The sequence below is a fragment of the Amphibalanus amphitrite genome, unplaced genomic scaffold (assembly GCF_019059575.1).
Source record: "Amphibalanus amphitrite isolate SeventyFive unplaced genomic scaffold, NRLGWU_Aamphi_draft 000029F_arrow, whole genome shotgun sequence".
NCBI lineage: Eukaryota > Metazoa > Arthropoda > Thecostraca > Balanomorpha > Balanidae > Amphibalanus > Amphibalanus amphitrite.
In genome coordinates, this window is record NW_024881525.1 from 523,128 (window position 1) to 541,021 (window position 17,894).

The window sequence follows — 17,894 nt, forward strand, 5'->3', positions numbered from 1 at the left end:
GATAAGAGTAACAGTATGTACAAAATGTATATCTCTGAATATTGATATCGGTGACCTGAGGTCCGGTCAATTTTGCGACCTCTCCATTCTAAGTTAATGGGAGAAAATTGCAATGCGCCTCTTTTGGACGAATGACTCTCAAAACCCTCTCAAACATCGGTTCATAGGTAAACATGACACACTGAATCGGAAAAAAATGCATCTGTGACCACTCTGTGTGCCCCTGAGGTCATCTCAGGTCATGAATGGTCACCAGCAGTTTTTTTTTTTGCTATAACTTTTGATAAAGACGTGCTAGAGCGATGAAAACACGTCAGATGTATTCAGCTCGACGATACGGATCGACTGATATGCAACATGACTCTTCCCGGTCAGGTCATGACCTTGACCTGAGGTCAAATTTTCAAAATGACCTTTCAAGGTCAACGAATAGTTCATTCGACGCGTCTCGACGAGAGGAACACGATGCTGGCCATGGCATGCTTGAATCAAAAGTTATTACCGAAAAAACTTTTTCGTGAAAATGGCTATTTTTTAGAGTTTTTGCCCTCTGGAGGCTAAACCGAATGCGCTTTTCCGCGGCGCTGTAGCTCTATTGATTCCCGAGTTAGCCGTTGGCAGTTTCCAAAATTGTTGAAATGGACTAAATTTGACCTTTGGTGACCTCTGGTGACCTGACCTTTGACCTGACCCCAAAAAAAATGACTGGAGTATGTCCGTCATTATTTTTGACGCTCTTTCGAATACCGCTTACCACGTGTCGCTACGAGGCCCAGGAGCCGAGTTAGACGGGGGGGGGGGGGTTGCCTACCAAAGTTCATTAGAAAAATTAACCAGTTTTTTGATATATTAGACAATTACTTTGTTAATTTTTTAACCTTCGCTGCTCCTACGACCAGGGGCGCGGGAACTACTTTCCGACTGGGGGGGCACACCATAATAGAGAACAACCTAGGGTACCCCCAAATCTAGTTTTCTCACCGGTTTTAGGCCACTTATTTTTCACCCCTCGGCTTTTTCAACAAAAAAAGAAAACATTTGCAAAAAAAAGTGTGGTATTCCGTCTCAAAGCTGTGGGGGCACCGCCCCCACGGCCCCAGAGTTGGGGGGGGGCAGGCTGCCCCCACTGCCCCCCCGGCTCCCGCGCCTATGCCTACGACGTCATTTGGAAACAATAATTTGGCATGTATACGCTCATTTACCTTTCGAAATAAGATTTTGTCGAAAAAAGTCATATTCCTGTTTTGGACGAGCGTTTTCAGCGATTTAGAAGCAGAAGACGGCGGATAGGTACGCCAGAACGAGAACCTGCATTTAATTCTATAATGTAATTGAGGCAACAATTTGCAATGCAAGACTTTGGAACGATTAAAGATTTAAGATAGTTTCATGCAAAATAAAAACATCTCAGCTGTGAACTTCATTATCACATATGGAAACGCTCGGAGTCTGAGCTTGAGTCGGAGTCGATTTTTAAAGCCGGAGTCTGAGTCGTGGTCACCCGAAAATCAATTGACCCCGCAGTCCGCAGCCCTGCTCAGGAATGCAATTTCTAGAAAACGACTAGAAAACGACTAGCTCGGCGCGCCCTAAAGCCCCAATAAACAATAGAAAACGACTACAATCCTGGTCGTCCAGTACCTTTGGTTTCAATATAAATATCTCATAAATGCGTTCTCGCTTCTTTGCTCTTGTAGACGATGTTTCTAAATTCTAAAACCGTATCTCGTCAGTAGCGATTCTAGCTTGGATTACCTACTGCGCCAACATTTCACCCGGACCCTGAGACGGACCTGACGGGATATTTCTGACATTTCCAGTGACATGTCAGAATTTTCACGGCTCCGCATCTATTGACAGTGATTGAGGGGGTAATTGCCGTGCCCTCTGACCCTGCGGCGCACACACGGCCTGTCAAACCACAGTGGGCGGCTCAGTTCTGCATTCAACTCAGAGGGAGCGTGCGTTTTACCGAGACGTCTCCGTAGAAACTGTGTCATGGCCTGTAGGTAGCTGTGATTTGTGACTAACGTTGAGGCCTGTCTAAAAAGCGAAGTCTTCTAGTTTGGAAGAACCTGAAGGTGATCGAATACCCTACTTCCTGTATATGCTCAAGAACTCATAAACACTGGAGCATGCGTGAAAACATGACCTATAGAAGGCGTTTATCGGTGAGTTGGTGCACCACGGTCCATGGGGAGCGGTGGGTGGTGATAACTTGTGGCTTGAACCGAGGGTGCTTAAATGCTGCATAATATTTCAATTTTTTAACCATCGGGTATTATTCTTATTCTGGTAGTTGTGGTCTTACATGAGCTGTAAAGTGTGAACCACGGCTTCAAACATCAGTGTGGATTCAGGCCAGTTTCGGCACACCACGAATCCGCTTGAAATTCGCCCACCACTGAGCCCTTGGTGTAGGCAAAACGTGGGCCACAATATTCGGCGTCACTCCCAGCAATTTGACCCATAAAAGTCAACAAATGTTACTACCACCAAATTTGCACAGCTCAGTGGCGAAGTGGCCGTATTCCCAATCACGGGTTTAGGGTATGGGGTAGGAGTAACGGGTAACCGGTTATTTTTGTGGCCGTATTCACAATCGAAGTTTTCCCCTGATGGTCGCCTGCCGCCACGCAGGCCAGGTGCCACAGGCCACTGAAATGCATATTAATATGCATCTCAGTGTCTTGACGATCCTAACGCCACATGAGATGAGCTATCCGCAACATTCGTTCAGCTCGTGTGTATACATGTTCAGAATACGTTAAAGGGACCCTCCCACCTTAGCATTAGATTTGAGTTGAGATAGCCAAAATGGGGTCCCTGGCTCACAATTACCGGTTTCGGCACTCACAACATCGAGCAGTGCCTTAAATCGGAAATACCTATTGAATTTCAAAATTGCAGCATTTTGATTCAGAGGGGCTAATGCTTAGGAATACCCCCCTGAATGTGTGACGTCAGCGCAAATATCTAACGATTTTTAAATGTTTGACTAAAACGTTTTGTAGCACGCGGTGGTATATGATATTTGCGCGCAACATCTGCCGCAAACGCCGCACTTCTAAAATAAAGTCGCTAGAAACAGCGGAGATCCCAAAAAAGTAAAAAAAGTAAAAGTCTAATATCTTGAAAACCGGTGAATATTTTTCGGTGAAATTTGGTAGATATTCGTTTTCGCTCTTTCTGAACCGAGCGACATCACTTTCATGCCAATTCATAAACTTTTTTGAAGGTGGGAGTGTCCCTTTAAGCAAACGGTGACTTTATTCCCCTTGAGTGGGGGTGTAGAGGCTACTCGAGGGCAGCGCTTTTCGAGGAGCGCTGTGGCCCGAAGGTTTGAACTTTGAATTGTGAAAAACGCCCGCCCGCCGCAAAACGCAAACACCGCAAAACGCGCAAAACGCACGCCCGAAACGACAACGCAAACGTCGCAAAAAATAAACACCCGCCCACCGCAAACCGCAAATAAAAAAACGCAAAAACGCCGCAAAACAATAAAACCGCCCGCATCGCACGCCCGCTAACCGCCAACCGAAAACGCCTAAAAATCGCCCGCCCGCCGCAAAAAAACACCGCAAAAAAAACGAAAAAGCGGCCGCCAACCGCAAACAAATTTAACACCGCAAACGACGCAAAAAAAAGAAAACCGCCCGCATCGCCCGCCCGTAAACTTTTTTGAAGGTGGGAGTGTCCCTTTAAGCAAACGGTAACTTTATTCCCCTTGAGTGGGGGTGTAGAGGCTATGAATTATTATATGCAAACTGTACCTATTTACAACAATCAACAGTGATTTCCGCATGCGATAGGATGAGCGATAAACGATAAACGATAATTATCGCTGTTAAGTAAATCGGTTATCGTTATCGTTATCGTTTATCGCTAAATTTTCAAAATTATCGCTCATCCACTTATCGCAAGTTACAAAAATTATGAGCGATAAACGATAAAATGTAAAACGGGATGATGGGAAAATGGAAGCAAGACGATCGACAGTGTATGCCGCGCGACAGTATGTGTGCGCAACCTGTTAGGTACCATCTGCTAAGAGTACAGATCTGTCAGACGGCCGACGGGTGGTATAAATTTGCGCGGCGGACTGGGCAGAGGTCAGTCACGGGGGGGGGGGAGCATTCCCGCATATCTGGGGGAGTGAACAAGTATATAAATGAACTGGCTCCAGAAAGTCAAACTCAGCATAAAAAAAACTACGCCAACTTGGCTTAGGTTTCCGTCTTTGTACACTTTAAGTACACTTATTAAGCTGTATTTTTATTGCTTTTGTTATCGCTGTTAACCCTCGCCCGCACATGGGGGGGGGGGGGTGGTTGCCACCCCCCCCCCCCCCAGGTAGTCTTTCTGCTCTGCACTCAACATTTTTAGAGCTAGAAGGCTGATTTTTCGTATAGCTGCTCCTCTATCCTTTCTTGATGTCCACTGAAAATTTCAAGTTTCTGTGATTTTTGGTTTCGGAGATATGACCTTGTTTTTCAGGTCATGTCATGACCCAAATGGCCAATTCTCAACATCCTGCGCTGGCTATGGGCCTTGTGAGCTTTTGACACCTTGATTTCGGCTTTTTTTGCCAGTCTTACCTCCCAACTATCATGGAACATGTTGTTCGACGATGTACAGATGTCAAGGTCAAGGTCAAGGTCAACCTAGGTCATCTAAGATAATTGCGTTTTAGGTAAACGGAAATTACTTTTTGTGAAGTTTTTTGACTGCATTTTTGGTAAAAGCTTCTCAGATCATGATTTCATGTAATATGGACACAAAAACAATCGGTGCACACATCAGTATACACACAGACACACACAGACATACAAACACATATAATTGACCTTGACCTAACTTGACCTGACATGACCTCAGCCGCAAAAATCTGGTCGGGTAGTGTGACAAAGAGGTTCTAGCTGGCTTGGCACCAGAAAACAGCATCGTCATCGGTATATGGTAAGCAGCGCACTTGATATCCAACGGTGACCCAAAATAGCAACATTTTTTAGTTTGACCTGACCTGGAAGGTCAATGACTGACCTGAGAAGGTAAAACTGGGTATCATTGGATTCGTCTCTTCCCAAAGAATCTTTTTGGTCTTTACCGCTAAGCTCTATCTCCAACAGGAACGAAATGGCGCGGGGGGGGTGGCAACCACCCCCCCATGTGCGTTCTAGGATGGGAAAATGGCATGTGCGGGCGAGGGTTAAAAACAATTATCGTTGTCGTTTTATCGTTTTATCGCTATCGCTGCTAAATTTTTCAATATTTATATCGTTTATCGTTATCGCAAACCTTTCTTATCGGTTTATCGTTATCGCAGGTCCGAAAATATAGTTACGCGTAAAGCACTGACAATCAAGTTGTGTGGAAGCGGCGGTGTGATGTTTACCACAGTTTCCGTAACTTGGTATTCTAGTTGCTCGTCTCTGGCTTTGTGACAGCAGTTTTCTTGGTCGGGAAATGCAGAGGACAGCTCGTCAATTTCCCTCCATTTGCGACCCAGGTGAGCGCTAACGCACATTTAGGTATGATGCGTGTTCAAATGCAAAAGAAAAGAACGCCATGCCAATCTCTACGCAGTCTTATCGAAACAATGAATATATCAGTCGCGATTCTAAAACTTCAACTACCTTATAAGACGGGAAGACATATTTAGACGGGAAAAGCTAATATTTACGCTTACCTAATGGGTCGACAATCAAGGCGCGATAATTTTCTTCCATTGCTGGTCCTAGTGTAATACAGTCATTCAGCTTTCCTTCAATAGAGCGCTTATCGAAACGTAATTAGGACTGAGAAGTACTTACAGTGCTTCTTACATCGGTGATCATTATCCGACTCCATTATAGGTACCTGTTTTGCAACAGTGCATGTACAGATTAGGTCCTAAGTAGAACCTTCACCTTTGCGATCTAGGTAGCATGTTTGTCTGAATACCAACATTTGCGTCGCATCGCATAGATTGCATCTTACCTACACACCAGTCTGTCAGGATAGTAGCGCCTATGAACCACTATTGCGCTATTACGTGACATTGCTCATCATTGCAGAACGGCTTCGGTGCACTCAACGCCATCCAACAGACACCGGCAAGGCTGCTCGGCACAGGTGAGGTGTTCCGTTCCCTTATTAGCCACCAGATCCGTGTGCAGAACGTCTCTTTTTCCGCTTATTGGATGATTACATGGAGTAGGTAAATAAGTAAACTTTCCGAATAAATAATTGCATCAGTTTCAGGTTTTGAGTTAACTTCTCATAAGTCCCAACGATCATGACCCTTGACTTTCATCAATACATACCTACATCAAAGCCAGCACATGGGAACACCCGACTTTGACAGATGTCTGCCTTTAGCGCTCATTCTCCTCCGCCCCCTAAACCCTAGCTGGGACCACGAGCTCCAGTCTTTTTCTTTATCTGATTTCTAATAGAAATCAGAATGATAGAGGTCAACAGAATGATAGAGAGAAGAGGAGATATAAATTTTCTATCTCCTCTTCTCTCTATCATTCTGTTTGTGTCCCTCACACACAGCTAGTGGTGTCCTGTCGGCGGCGCCACAAGTCAGCAGACCACCCCAGCTGCCGGTGACCACACAGCCGACTTTCCCCGGCCTCCCGGGGCTGGTGACACCGCGGGTGCCGCGGCCCCCGCCGACCAGGCGAAGGGCCCGGCGGCGCCCCGCGACAGCCAGGCCCGCGCCGACCCGGCCCAGGGCCCGGCGGCGGCGCCCCGCGCGGCCCGCGCCGCGGCCGACGACATCGCCGCCGCTGCAGGACGTGCTCTCCCCGGGCCGACTGGGATTCGCCGTGCCCCGAATTCAGCAGGTCAGGTCAGGGCCGGACGGAGAAGCCAAGAAGATTTGTTGGAACGGGACGATTTTTAAGCCTATAGTTGTGGAACATGTTTTTTGACAGAGAAATAGGTACAATAATACTTTCAGTCGTTATGCAGATAATCTAACAGAATATCTTATGCCCAGTAATAATACTAGAGAGTTAGAGACAGCATTACTTTAATTTCCACTTTCCAACGAATTCACTCAATCAACTGATATCCTTTGGCTCATTTAAAAACAAAATGGACACCCTCCTCATAACAAAGTGTTAATCTTCGGGTGTGTGTGTCACAACAGTCATGCACTAAGGCAATTATAACCTTCTGCAATTTGCAGATAAATAACGCTGTCAGTACTAATACCCTCGGTCAAATCAGCCAACAAATAGCAGATATTCGAAGTCAGGTGAGTTCTAAGTCACAATTTGTCTCGGGCATTCATTCAACTAATGAGCTCTCATTTTATATATTTAATTATGACCATATCCATAAATTGCAGCCGTCACTCGTAACTTTTTGTCGATAGTTGTTTAAAGCTAACGAATGATTTTTTAGTAGTTTGTAAGGAAGTTTGTTTTTGCCTTTTAGATATGCTTCAGGTCACATGATTTATGTGTGTTTTTAATCATACATTTGTTATGAAGTCACGGTAACGTCGGCTGCACTCCGCAGCTGGCGACGGTTGATGGTCGATCGTCTGCCGGACTGAGCCTGCTCCAGTCGCAGACGACGCCGGCCATCCTGAGAGCGGGAAACACGGCCGTCCAGGCGCTGCTGCGCACCGCGGAGAGGTGGGTAAATACTGGATGGCGGACCGGCGAGGGAGATGAGTATCTAGACTATCTACTGCTCGGTAGTATGAGGGGCGAAGGGTCAGCGCACCGCCGAGAAATGAGTGACTAGCAAACCGCCCGGCCAATGTTTGGGTGGCAATGGCCAGTCAAATACGCGAGGTAGAAAACTTCAGCAAGGAGAAAGCATTGATGCAGCTCCATTAATTTGTAAACCTAGCCCCCGGACATAGGAATTCAGAAGGACGAGCATAATCATGATTTTTAGCCTACAATAATGCCCAATAAAAATATATCAAACACATATTCATAAGATAAGTAAATAAGCATGCACACACCCACAGTCACTAGTGTCAGATCATTGCGCTAGCTAGCGGAAACTTCTTTGGAAATGTCACAATTTGTACACGTGTGTTGAGGGATGAAGCTCATCACGCGAGCGCGGCGTTCACTCTGGAAGGTAGGCTGTGCCGCACTACCACCGAGTATTGCGGGCTCGTATACCCTGCTCAGCCGCGCTACGCACGACGCTCGCCCAGCGGCGATCTTTGATCTGATTAGAAAAAAAAAACAGAGAAAAGATTGCATAACTATTTGAAACACTCAGCAAGGTGCCATAACCCAGTGAGCTGCCTGGCTGCAAACAACACACCTTCTTCATACGTGCACTCCACCGTCCACGGTCGTAACATGGACGAAGCTCACAATGTTCAAATGATTGTCATTTTTTTCACAGGGTTGGGCGAGGCCAAGGGTTGCCAGTGTCTGACGTCATCTACCCTCCAGCTATTCTGACAATTCTACAAGGGGCTAGCGCCCAGCCCAGGACCAGCGGTAAGTACCTATATGTGAATGTGAAGCTCTGCGTCGTTCGTATAAACGGGCAAGTCAAACTTTCCAGATATCCTTTAGCCATCCCAATCACACTGTCTGAATCTTTAGGAAAACATATTGAGTTGCTACCATCTACATATCAAAACGCATTAGAAATACACCAACATTATGAGTTGAGTAGGACTGAAGACCTGTGTAGTGACCCATAACGTTACAAGCACATAACAATAGCTTCTCCCTGAAACGTTTTCTCCCCGTTTCTTGACATAAAGTGAGCCATTATTTCAGAGGGTGGCCAGCCGCAGCCGTGCGGCGGCCAGCGGCCGGTCTGCCGTCTCCCGCGACACGTCCGCTCCATTGACGGCACGTGCAACAACCTGCAGCAGAGCCACTGGGGCGGCGCCAACGCGCCGCTCATTCGTATCATGCCCAGCAACTACGACGACGGTGGGAACTGTTCTCTGGAATGAATTTTATAATCCAATCACCGACATCACGCAGAAACAAACCGCATCCGTGCGGTGCGCATATGTATAATTTGTCACCTGCGTTACCGCTTTCTGAACGTCCGAGTTATTATTTGATCGTATAGTTCGCACTTCATACCTCATGTTTGCATCTTTAGCATTTCAATCGTCAGAAAGAGCCACGATATTTCAGGTCACTGCAGCAGATCCAGCATGAGAAAAGACGTCCATGTATTTGTTTATAAAATTGTTTGACTGATGTCGTTTTCCATTTGCTGAGATCTTCAAACGGACCTTTTCCTGTGTGCAGGAATTCTGCAGCCGCGGACCAGAGGGAGGGACGGCAGTCCGCTGCCCTCGGCCCGTCTGGTCAGCTCGCGGTGCGCCTCGGTCGGCGAGAACTCCGCCTCGGGCCGGTTCACACTGTCCGTGATGCAGTGGGGACAGTTCATCGACCACGACATCACCCACGTGCCTGTCCAGAGGCTCAGTACGTATACGTACACTGTAGAGCAAAGCCTCTGCCAATCAATGCCCACCTATCCAGCTCTAGATGTTGCAAGCTTGCGGGCATGCATGTTGTACATACCTAAAGGATACTGATTCAGTAATGTGAATAAGGTGCTTTTTATGTCGCACCCGGCAATCGGGTCGGTGTTGTGCACAGTTCAGGAGTGGCGGCAGTAGTGTTGTGCCGATGCAAGCCACGAGACAATTATGATATGCTTTTTCCTAATTTCTGCATAGGTGCTCCATAGCCGTAACACATCGATTCTTCCCACGTCCGCAAGTCGCACCATATTGTTATCCGTAATGATCTCAGATGAGATCCATGTAATGATCTCAGTCGTAACAACCCCATACTGTGTCGTTTCCAGACGTGACCTCCGGCGTGAACTGCTGCAGCGAGGGCATATCGCGCGACCGCGTCCGCCAGCTACCAGAGTGTTTTCCGATCGACGTGCCCGCCAACGACCCCTTCTACTCGCGGTTCCGTGTGCGATGTCTGAACTTTCTGCGGAGCATCCCGGCGCTAAGAGATGGATGTGGGGAGCAGCCCGCACAGCAGGTCGGTCCGGCAGGACCAGACGTATTCTGGCGTATTCAGACGTAGTTTCTGGCGATACTTCATTGTCAAACTGTAGATCATTGATAAAACACTGGCGCAATGGGGTAAAACATTTATTACCAAGTTAGTTGAATCATGTATTTCGAATAAGTGATCAGGGATCTGATATCAGATAAGCACATACAAATCAATTTTCCAGCTGTGTCACACCACCAAAGCCCAGATCACATGATGTCGATACAATAACAGCTGAATGGCCATCTGACCGCGTTCACTGACCGTTTCTGCCTCGTCACCGATCGATTACACACAGGTGAACCAGATCACCCATTGGCTGGACGGTAGTAACGTGTACGGCAGCAGCGCGGCCGAGCTGGCGCACCTGCGACGCGCCGGGTCCCACCTGATGAGAACCTCGGCCCACGGCCGGCTGCCCAGGATGCCGCACGGCGCCGGAGAGGGCTGCGCGGAGAACAACGGCGTCTGTTTCCGGGCTGGTGAGCGGGGACGGAGAGACGGGACCGTATGGGGGGGGGGGGGGGGGTGTTCACAGGGAGAGACGGGGAGCTTAGTTCGGAATTCGACAGAACAAGGACTTTTTACCGTCTCGTCACCCGTATAAATAAAGGAATGCGTGTGGTTGATATTTTTCTTATTTAGCTATAATTTCTCAAACAGCAAATCAACTTGTTTTCTGGCATGCATTGACGTACCATATTTTGATTTCCCTATCTGTCTACAGCCAACGGCTATGGCAAGCCGCACGGTTGTTGTTACATCGTTTACTCCCCTACAAACGCTTATTGTACGGTGCACCTCCGTCCCCAGGGGACACTCGTGTCAACGAGCAAATCTCGCTGACTGCTATCCACAATATCTGGGTGACGATGCACAACAGAATCGCCGACACCCTCAGACGGATCAACCCGCGAGCCTCCGCCGAGGACATATTTCAGGTAGGTGTAACTCACAACCAAAGGTCAGTTTCACCAGCCGTCCTTCGCATTTCGCGTGTGACTGACGGCACCCAATCTTAGTGTCACTCGCGGCGAGTGAAGGGTATTTGACATTTACACGTTTCACTTACAATCGATTTTCCCCAGCCACCTGTGGACTCGACGGCCTATTCACGACTTGGTTATCGTTACGGTTTTTACACCACAGACGACACCATGTTGTTACTTAACTTCATGATCCTCTTCTTCAGTTGTAATCGGCAACAATCACTCGAAGATTGCATGTAAGATTACCGACCTCTCGTATGAAGCCCGCCCTCCCATTCCCAGCGCGTCACCCAACGCTGTCTAGAGGTGGTACGACAATAATATCACCCATCGCCACGTGCGCCCGCAGGAGAGCCGGGCGGTGAACGTGGCTCTGATGCAGCGGGTCATCTACTCCGAGTGGCTGCCGATCGTGCTCGGAGCGGACATGGTGCGTCGCCTGGGTCTGGACCGGCCCGGCCGCTATCGGGCCGACCTGCACCCGGGCATCGTCAACGAGTTTGCTGCCGCCGCCTTCCGCTTCGGACACTCGCTGGTGGCCGGGAGGATCAGGTAAGGCAGGGCAATGTTAAAATATGCCTTAAAGAAATCTCTTTACTTTCACTTCAAATCTATGCAAATGTTTATTTATAACTAGATTGTTTGTATGTTATGAAATCGAAAGGATTAAAAAAAAACTAGCATATAACTGAATTCCAGAAAACCTGTTCTTTCTTCTCACCCGATGCGGGACGAAAACTGATTGAACGAGAAATTCCCGGACAAACCTGTTCCCAAGGATTTGATTCGATAACAAGATGCACATTTGATGAACAAGTCACAGGTCTGTGACTATAAATTTCCCTTTGATTAGCTCACACCGTGTCTTGCATCTCCCATCTCGAACCGGCATTCCCACCCATGTTATGACCCACCCCGTGCCCGGCAGCGTCCCGGGTAGGGGCCGAGCGCTGCGGCTCAGTGACGTCTTCTTCAACCCGGGCGGCCAAATGCAGCAGAGGGGCATGCTGCTGTCGCTGATACGGGGCCTGATCAGCCAGCCAGCGCAGCGGATGGACAGCACCTTCTCCAGAGAGATCGTCGGCCTTCTGTTCAGGGGCGAGCGACAGGTCAGCAGACTGAGAGCAGCGCCGGATGGTGCAAATATTGAGTTTGAGCGCGAGTTCAAAGGCAGGGAGTGGGAGACGGTCGAATATCTAGGCATGTGAAAAAAGACAGCATTGAATTAATGAACTTTGATTCTTCAAAGAAGAAAAAACGCAATGTCCAGTTAAATATTCTATGAAAAATATTCAACATTGAATTCAGCAGCTTTCATTCTAAAAACAACGCAGAGATGTCCAATCTCAGCATAAGTCGACTTGCGTTGCGCGTTGGTCGAGGCGTGGAGGAGGTAGACTGACCCGCACAACACGAATGCCTGCCGGGACAGTATAACCACCACGATGCTGAGGCAGCGATGGGATAACTATAGTCACGTTCCACTAGGGATTGCCGTAATGGAAAGTGGAAACACCTTAGCGATTTAAGAAGACTAGAGGTCAAGTATCTTGAGTCACCTTTACCTATTTTCACCTCAAACATTTTCCACTGGTTTGCAGCACGGTCTGGATTTGGTGGCTCTCAACATCCAGCGGGGGAGAGACCACGGGATCGGCACATACAGCCAGACGTGGGCGGCTCTGCAGACCGCCTGTCCGCAGCTGGGCGACCCGCCCACCCGCTGGGAGCACCTCAACGACGCCATGACACCAGGCAGGGTGAGCTGAGCTGACCTGGGTGAGCTGACCCAAAGATGGCTCGACATATATCGCAACGCCAGACTACTATCCCTGATCTGTCTGATCAGTAAATCTTGGCATTAAACAGTTCCCTACATGATGGAAGACGTGGACCTGTTTGAGGACCTGTTTGTATATGTTTGTGTACCTGTTTGTGGGTCGGTTTGTGCAGTCAGGTGGCGCAGTTGCGCGCCGTGTATGTACCGCTCCCCGTGGAGGACGTGAACCTGTATGTGCACCTGTTTGTTGTTCCTGCGCCGTCAGGTGGCGCAGCTCCGCGCCGTGTACCGCTCCGTGGAGGACGTGGATCTATTTGTGTACCTGTTTGTGTACCTGTTTGTGCACCTGTTAGTTGTTCTGTTTGTATACCGTCAGGTGGCCCAGCTCCGTTCCGTATACCGCTCCGTGGAGGACGTGGATCTGTTTGTGGGCGGAGTGGCCGAGGAGCCCGCCGGCGGGGCTCTGGTCGGCCCCACCTTCCAGTGTCTGCTGGCCGAGCAGTTCACACGGCTCAAGTACGCCGACAGACACTTCTACAATCACGAGAGTTCCATGTTCAGCGACGGTGAGCTGCGCGCCGATATCGCGCTGGGAAGTGGAGCCACAAGGGTACCGTAAAACGGGGTGAAGTGAGACAGTGGAGTGAAGTGAGACACAAGATACACTTCTTCCTCTAATTAACACAGCTTGCTTATGAACTGACCAATACGGTGCAAACTTCCGGTGCAAACTTCATGGAAGTTTGCAACGTTTTGCTCAGTTCGTAAACAGCGTTCATTAGAGGAAGAAGTGTATCTTGTGTCTCACTTCACCTCACTGTCTCACTTCACCCCGTTTTACGGTACTTGTAGGACACAAGTACAGTACTTGACAGCCTCAGTACGGTACTTGACAGCCTCAGAAAATTACTGGGAGGATAACGACTGAGAGAATGAGTGACGAGCAAAGAGAATGGCAACTACCATCAACAACCATTCGAGATGCTGTAATGGGTCAGTGACAGGACGGGCGCCCCGCTACATCGCGATGTGCCTTTCTCCCCAGCCATTCATTCAAGACGCAAACTTCTACGTGAATCGTCTCAAACAGGTGCGTAACCACGAGTCTGAAGTTACTGGGGACCACATGGAGGGCCGCGAAAACCAAATATGATATTTCAGGATCAGCCTTCGCCGGAGTGTGTGTGTGTGTGAGGGGGGGGGGGAGAGGGTGGAGGCGTTTTTGGCCACACCTGCCAGCTTTTTTTGCGCGTGTAAGGTAAACCTCGGCTCGGCGCGCACCGCCGTGAAACTTGGTATAGCTTATGATACCTCAATTTCGCATCGTGTGTGAAATTCATTCCATAGTTTACATCCCAGAAGTTTGAAACTCGAGCTTTTACTTGAGGAAATCAGTATGAGAAATTCGTATACCTACCTATCTCAAAGTTTTCACATCGGTGACCTAATGTCAGGTCAATTAAAATTTTACGACCTCTCCATTAAAGGTCATTGGGAGAAAATTGAAATGCTCTTCTTTTGGCCGAAAACACATTCAAACACCGTGACACAGGTAAACATGGCACATTGAACCGGAAAATTGCACCTGTGACCCCCTCTATGCCCCTCAGCTCATCTCAGGTCATGAAACATCCCCAACAGTTTTTTACCACAACTTTACTATGAACGTCAAACCCCTTGAGGCCCCACTTTTTTGCGATAATTTTTAAATGCGTCAACTTTCGCTGACAATATTCTGGCAATGTATGTTTCAGAACCTGCCGAAACTTTTATTACTAAGGTATTTTGACGCCAAACGATTATGGAAGGTACTTCTCATTCACTCGTAATGCTAAGGTCAATTCAGGCCCGGGCAGAGGCTTGCGCTCGGCCACACTCGAGCCCCGCCACCAGCGCCATCTGCTCTAAATGCCATCTACCAGCGCCCGCTACCGCTACCAGCTACCGCCCACCATCAAGCCTGCATGGAGCGAGAGACGCGAGTGACCGGTCGCCGGGCAAGGAGCGCCGGAGGGGTAGGGCGGAGCTTAGCGCTGACGTCATTACGTGGCTCCGCCCCATGAGCGCGTAGCCTCTACCCAAACAGCAGATTTGTTCCGTGAAATTTAACATTACGAGTGAATGAGAAGTACCTTTCATAATCGTTTGGCGTCAAAATACCTTAGTAATAAAAGTTTCGGCAGGTTCTGAAACACACATTGCCAGAATATTGTCAACGAGAGTTGACGCATTAAAAAATTATCGCAAAAAAGTGGGGTCTCAAGGGGTTTGACGTCCATAGTAGGTAGAAACATGCTAGAGCGCTGAAAACATCATGAATGTGTTCAGCTCAACAATACCGGGGGGGGGGGGGCTTTTTGGCCACACCAGGTTATCTCGGAAAGTAACCAAGCTAGAAAGACGAGGTAAAAAGCAACAGATAGCTCGCTACAGTATCTTTCAGAATTAACTTCATCAATTTTTTGATCAGGTCATCGCTGAGGTCACTGCAGGTCACCAAATGTAAAATTTTCACGAAATTTTGTTCCCAATTTTGACAACTTTTCACAAATCGGCGCATAAGTCAGGAACCAATAGAGCTGCAATGTTGCGGGAAAGCGCATTCGATAGCGCTTGCAAAGGCCTTTCCCATACGCCGAGATATCCCTTTAGCGTTAGGTATCCATCTTTCCTGCACTGTTTTCCGGCACGGGTTGATGACCTACAGTTCTGGTGATTTTTTTTTATAAAAATCTTAAAAAAGGTGATTTCAATAATTAAATTGTGAGTTTCTGACGTGTAAATATCTTACTGAACTTGCTCTGGAAAGAAAAATGGAAATCTCGGTTAAAGACCTCGGTTTCCATTTTTCTTTCCCAGAGCCGTTCAGTAGTATATATTCTGAGTAATGCTCTCAAGTCTCAGATTTGACCTAAGGTCAATGCTTTAGCTTCCAGGCTGGCGTTTTTCTTTGCGGAAAAGGTTTTTGCATCATAGCTTTGCTGATTTTACCGGCATCGCGTTTGTCTCATCGAGACGCGTCGAATAAACTATAAGTTGACCTGAGAAGGTCAACTTTAAAAATTTGACCCCTGGTCCAGGTCACGGAAAAGGTCATGTTGCATGTCATTTGATTGGTATTGTTGGCGAAGTTTGCTGAGAGGCCCACCCGGGCGCTGGTTAACCCTCGCCGGACCTATTGGTTTTCTACATACGCGCCGGCCGAGGGGGGGGGGGGGGGCGGGTACGACCCTCCCCTCGCCGTTTCGCCCCTGGTGGAGCTAGCGCGTCGCGGAAAAAAACGAGCGTGTGCGCCGTTACGAGACGCAGAGATTGGTACCCGATTTTAAGGTCCTAGGTCAACCGGTGACCTCTGAGGTCAGGTCAAGTGCCCCAAGGTATGGTTCAGTTTTTGGTGAATAACTTCGCAAAAAACGGCCGCAGAGCGCCGATTTTGGCAGCATCGTGTTCGTCTCGCTCAGGCGCGTCGAATGATATAGTTTTTGTCCGGGTCAGGTCAACTTCGGGTGTTGACCTCAGGTCAAGGTCAGGTCAGCACCCCCAGGTCACGAAGTTGGTCGAAAGAGGTCATGTCGCATATCATTCGATTCGGCAGGTCTTCCTGAGTCCATTGGTGGCTTTCCCGACTCGCTAGCTCAATTTGATCAAGAGTTATTGACAAAAAACTAATATGACCTTGATGACGTCATAAATGACGTCACGCAAGGTCAACATTGCAAAAGTGACGCATCTAACCTTGCAAGGAGTCCATCAAATCACGATTCTGTGTGCTTGAGATAGTTGGAGATCGTTCCCGGCGCCAGAATAGCAGTTTGAATTTTTCCCCATTGACTTATAATGGTGAGGTCACGAAAATGACCTGACCTCATATGACCTTTAGGAAAAATCCGAGAGATACAAGTTGTGGGACTCATAATGGATACTAGAACCTGCAAGTTTCATTTCCCTGTGACATCTCCTCTGGCAGTGAGGGCGTTGCGAAGTTGCGACATCTGAAGACCGTGCAGAGGTTCACTTATGACGTCATAGGTCAGTGACCTGACCTGACCCAAAAATGCGGTTGGTGTCAAAAGATCCGGCTTGGATCAAAGGTCAGGTATGCCAAGTTTCAGCTCTCTATCGCCAGCGTGTTCGGAGCTATCGCGAAAAAAAACCCTATGGGGGGGGGCGGCACCCGCCCCCCCCCCCCCTCGGCCGGCGAGGGTTAAACAAAACATCCATAGTGTTGTCTTACGTTGACTACATATTACTCTTCACGTCGATTTAGAGACAATATTTCGCTATGCAAATTGAGGTCGTCAGTTTTACTGGGGACGGTCCCCGGTAACCCAAAAGTTACTGGGGACCGGTCCCCAGTGTCCCCAGTGGTGGTTACGCGCCTGGTCTCAAATAGCATGCTTGTATGACCCGACACCCCAGCAAGAGCACAGTCTCGGTTGCTCCGCCATCGGACGATAATCGTGACTTGCCCCGTGTTGCAGCCCAACTGGACGCCATCGACTCCATGTCCTGGTCGGCCGTACTGTGTGAGGCGTTCCCGCAGCTCGGCAGGATACAAGAGAACGCCTTCTTCATCAGCAGGTCAGTGTCGGTACATACATGACCATTGCTAGGACGTGGGCAGGACGCCGGAGAACTCTTCAGGTGTCAAGTCGGTCGAGTTAGCGATAAGACACTGCCAATGGAGTTTACGTCGTGATGAAAGCATGCCAAGGTCTGTCTGCGTCATCCAGTGTCTGGAGCTCAGTCTGTATCACTCCTTTAACTTACAACTTTTCTATCCAGCTCTAGACTCCATGTCCCACTCTCAAGCTGTGCCCTGTCTTCTCTGACAACGTTCTGTAATGCCACAGACGCCGCGGTCGCCGATGCCGACGGACGTTCACCATGGAAGCCTGGAGAAACGTCCTGCCCCGGCGGCGCTAAACCTTAAAAAGACCACGACACACTGGGTGTCGGCGCAGTGTGTCGGCGCTTACAATCGAGTCCTGAATTCTATTGGGGAGCGAAAAGCAATCTGACGTGCGCGTTCTTTGGAGTAGTATACGTTGGGTGTGAGGAATGCGAGGCGATTAGTTCATTTCTGTAAACGTCCCGATAAAGACA

The 17,894-nt window shown here is 48.5% G+C and overlaps 1 protein-coding gene and 1 long non-coding RNA gene across 2 annotated transcripts; both read left to right on the forward strand.

The window, feature by feature from the left end:
• Nucleotides 1–1,895: 1,895 nt before the first annotated feature.
• Nucleotides 1,896–6,120, forward strand: LOC122366219. Its single transcript, XR_006253854.1, has 3 exons — nt 1,896–2,171; nt 5,423–5,509; nt 6,057–6,120. It is a non-coding gene; the product is annotated as an uncharacterized LOC122366219 (long non-coding RNA).
• A 597-nt stretch (nt 6,121–6,717) lies between these two features.
• On the forward strand, nt 6,718–17,887 carry LOC122365959 (chorion peroxidase-like). The gene is made up of 15 exons (XM_043337654.1): nt 6,718–6,833; nt 7,181–7,249; nt 7,516–7,634; nt 8,371–8,468; nt 8,757–8,915; nt 9,246–9,425; nt 9,814–10,004; nt 10,318–10,501; nt 10,833–10,960; nt 11,358–11,560; nt 11,937–12,117; nt 12,610–12,768; nt 13,054–13,354; nt 17,270–17,369; nt 17,642–17,887. Exons 5-15 carry the CDS (start codon nt 8,894–8,896, stop codon nt 17,712–17,714), a joined length of 1,722 nt encoding a protein of 573 aa, XP_043193589.1. The 5' UTR covers nt 6,718–6,833; nt 7,181–7,249; nt 7,516–7,634; nt 8,371–8,468; nt 8,757–8,893; the 3' UTR covers nt 17,715–17,887.
• Nucleotides 17,888–17,894: the final 7 nt, after the last annotated feature.

Bases quoted from the DNA above. Each gene is read 5' to 3' on its own strand.
- LOC122365959 (XM_043337654.1), top strand. From the start codon at position 8,894: ATGCCCAGCAACTACGACGACG. The intron at 9,426-9,813 runs GTACGTATACGT...TGTCGTTTCCAG, and splicing joins CGTGCCTGTCCAGAGGCTCA to ACGTGACCTCCGGCGTGAAC. The intron at 11,561-11,936 runs GTAAGGCAGGGC...CGTGCCCGGCAG, and splicing joins CTGGTGGCCGGGAGGATCAG to CGTCCCGGGTAGGGGCCGAG.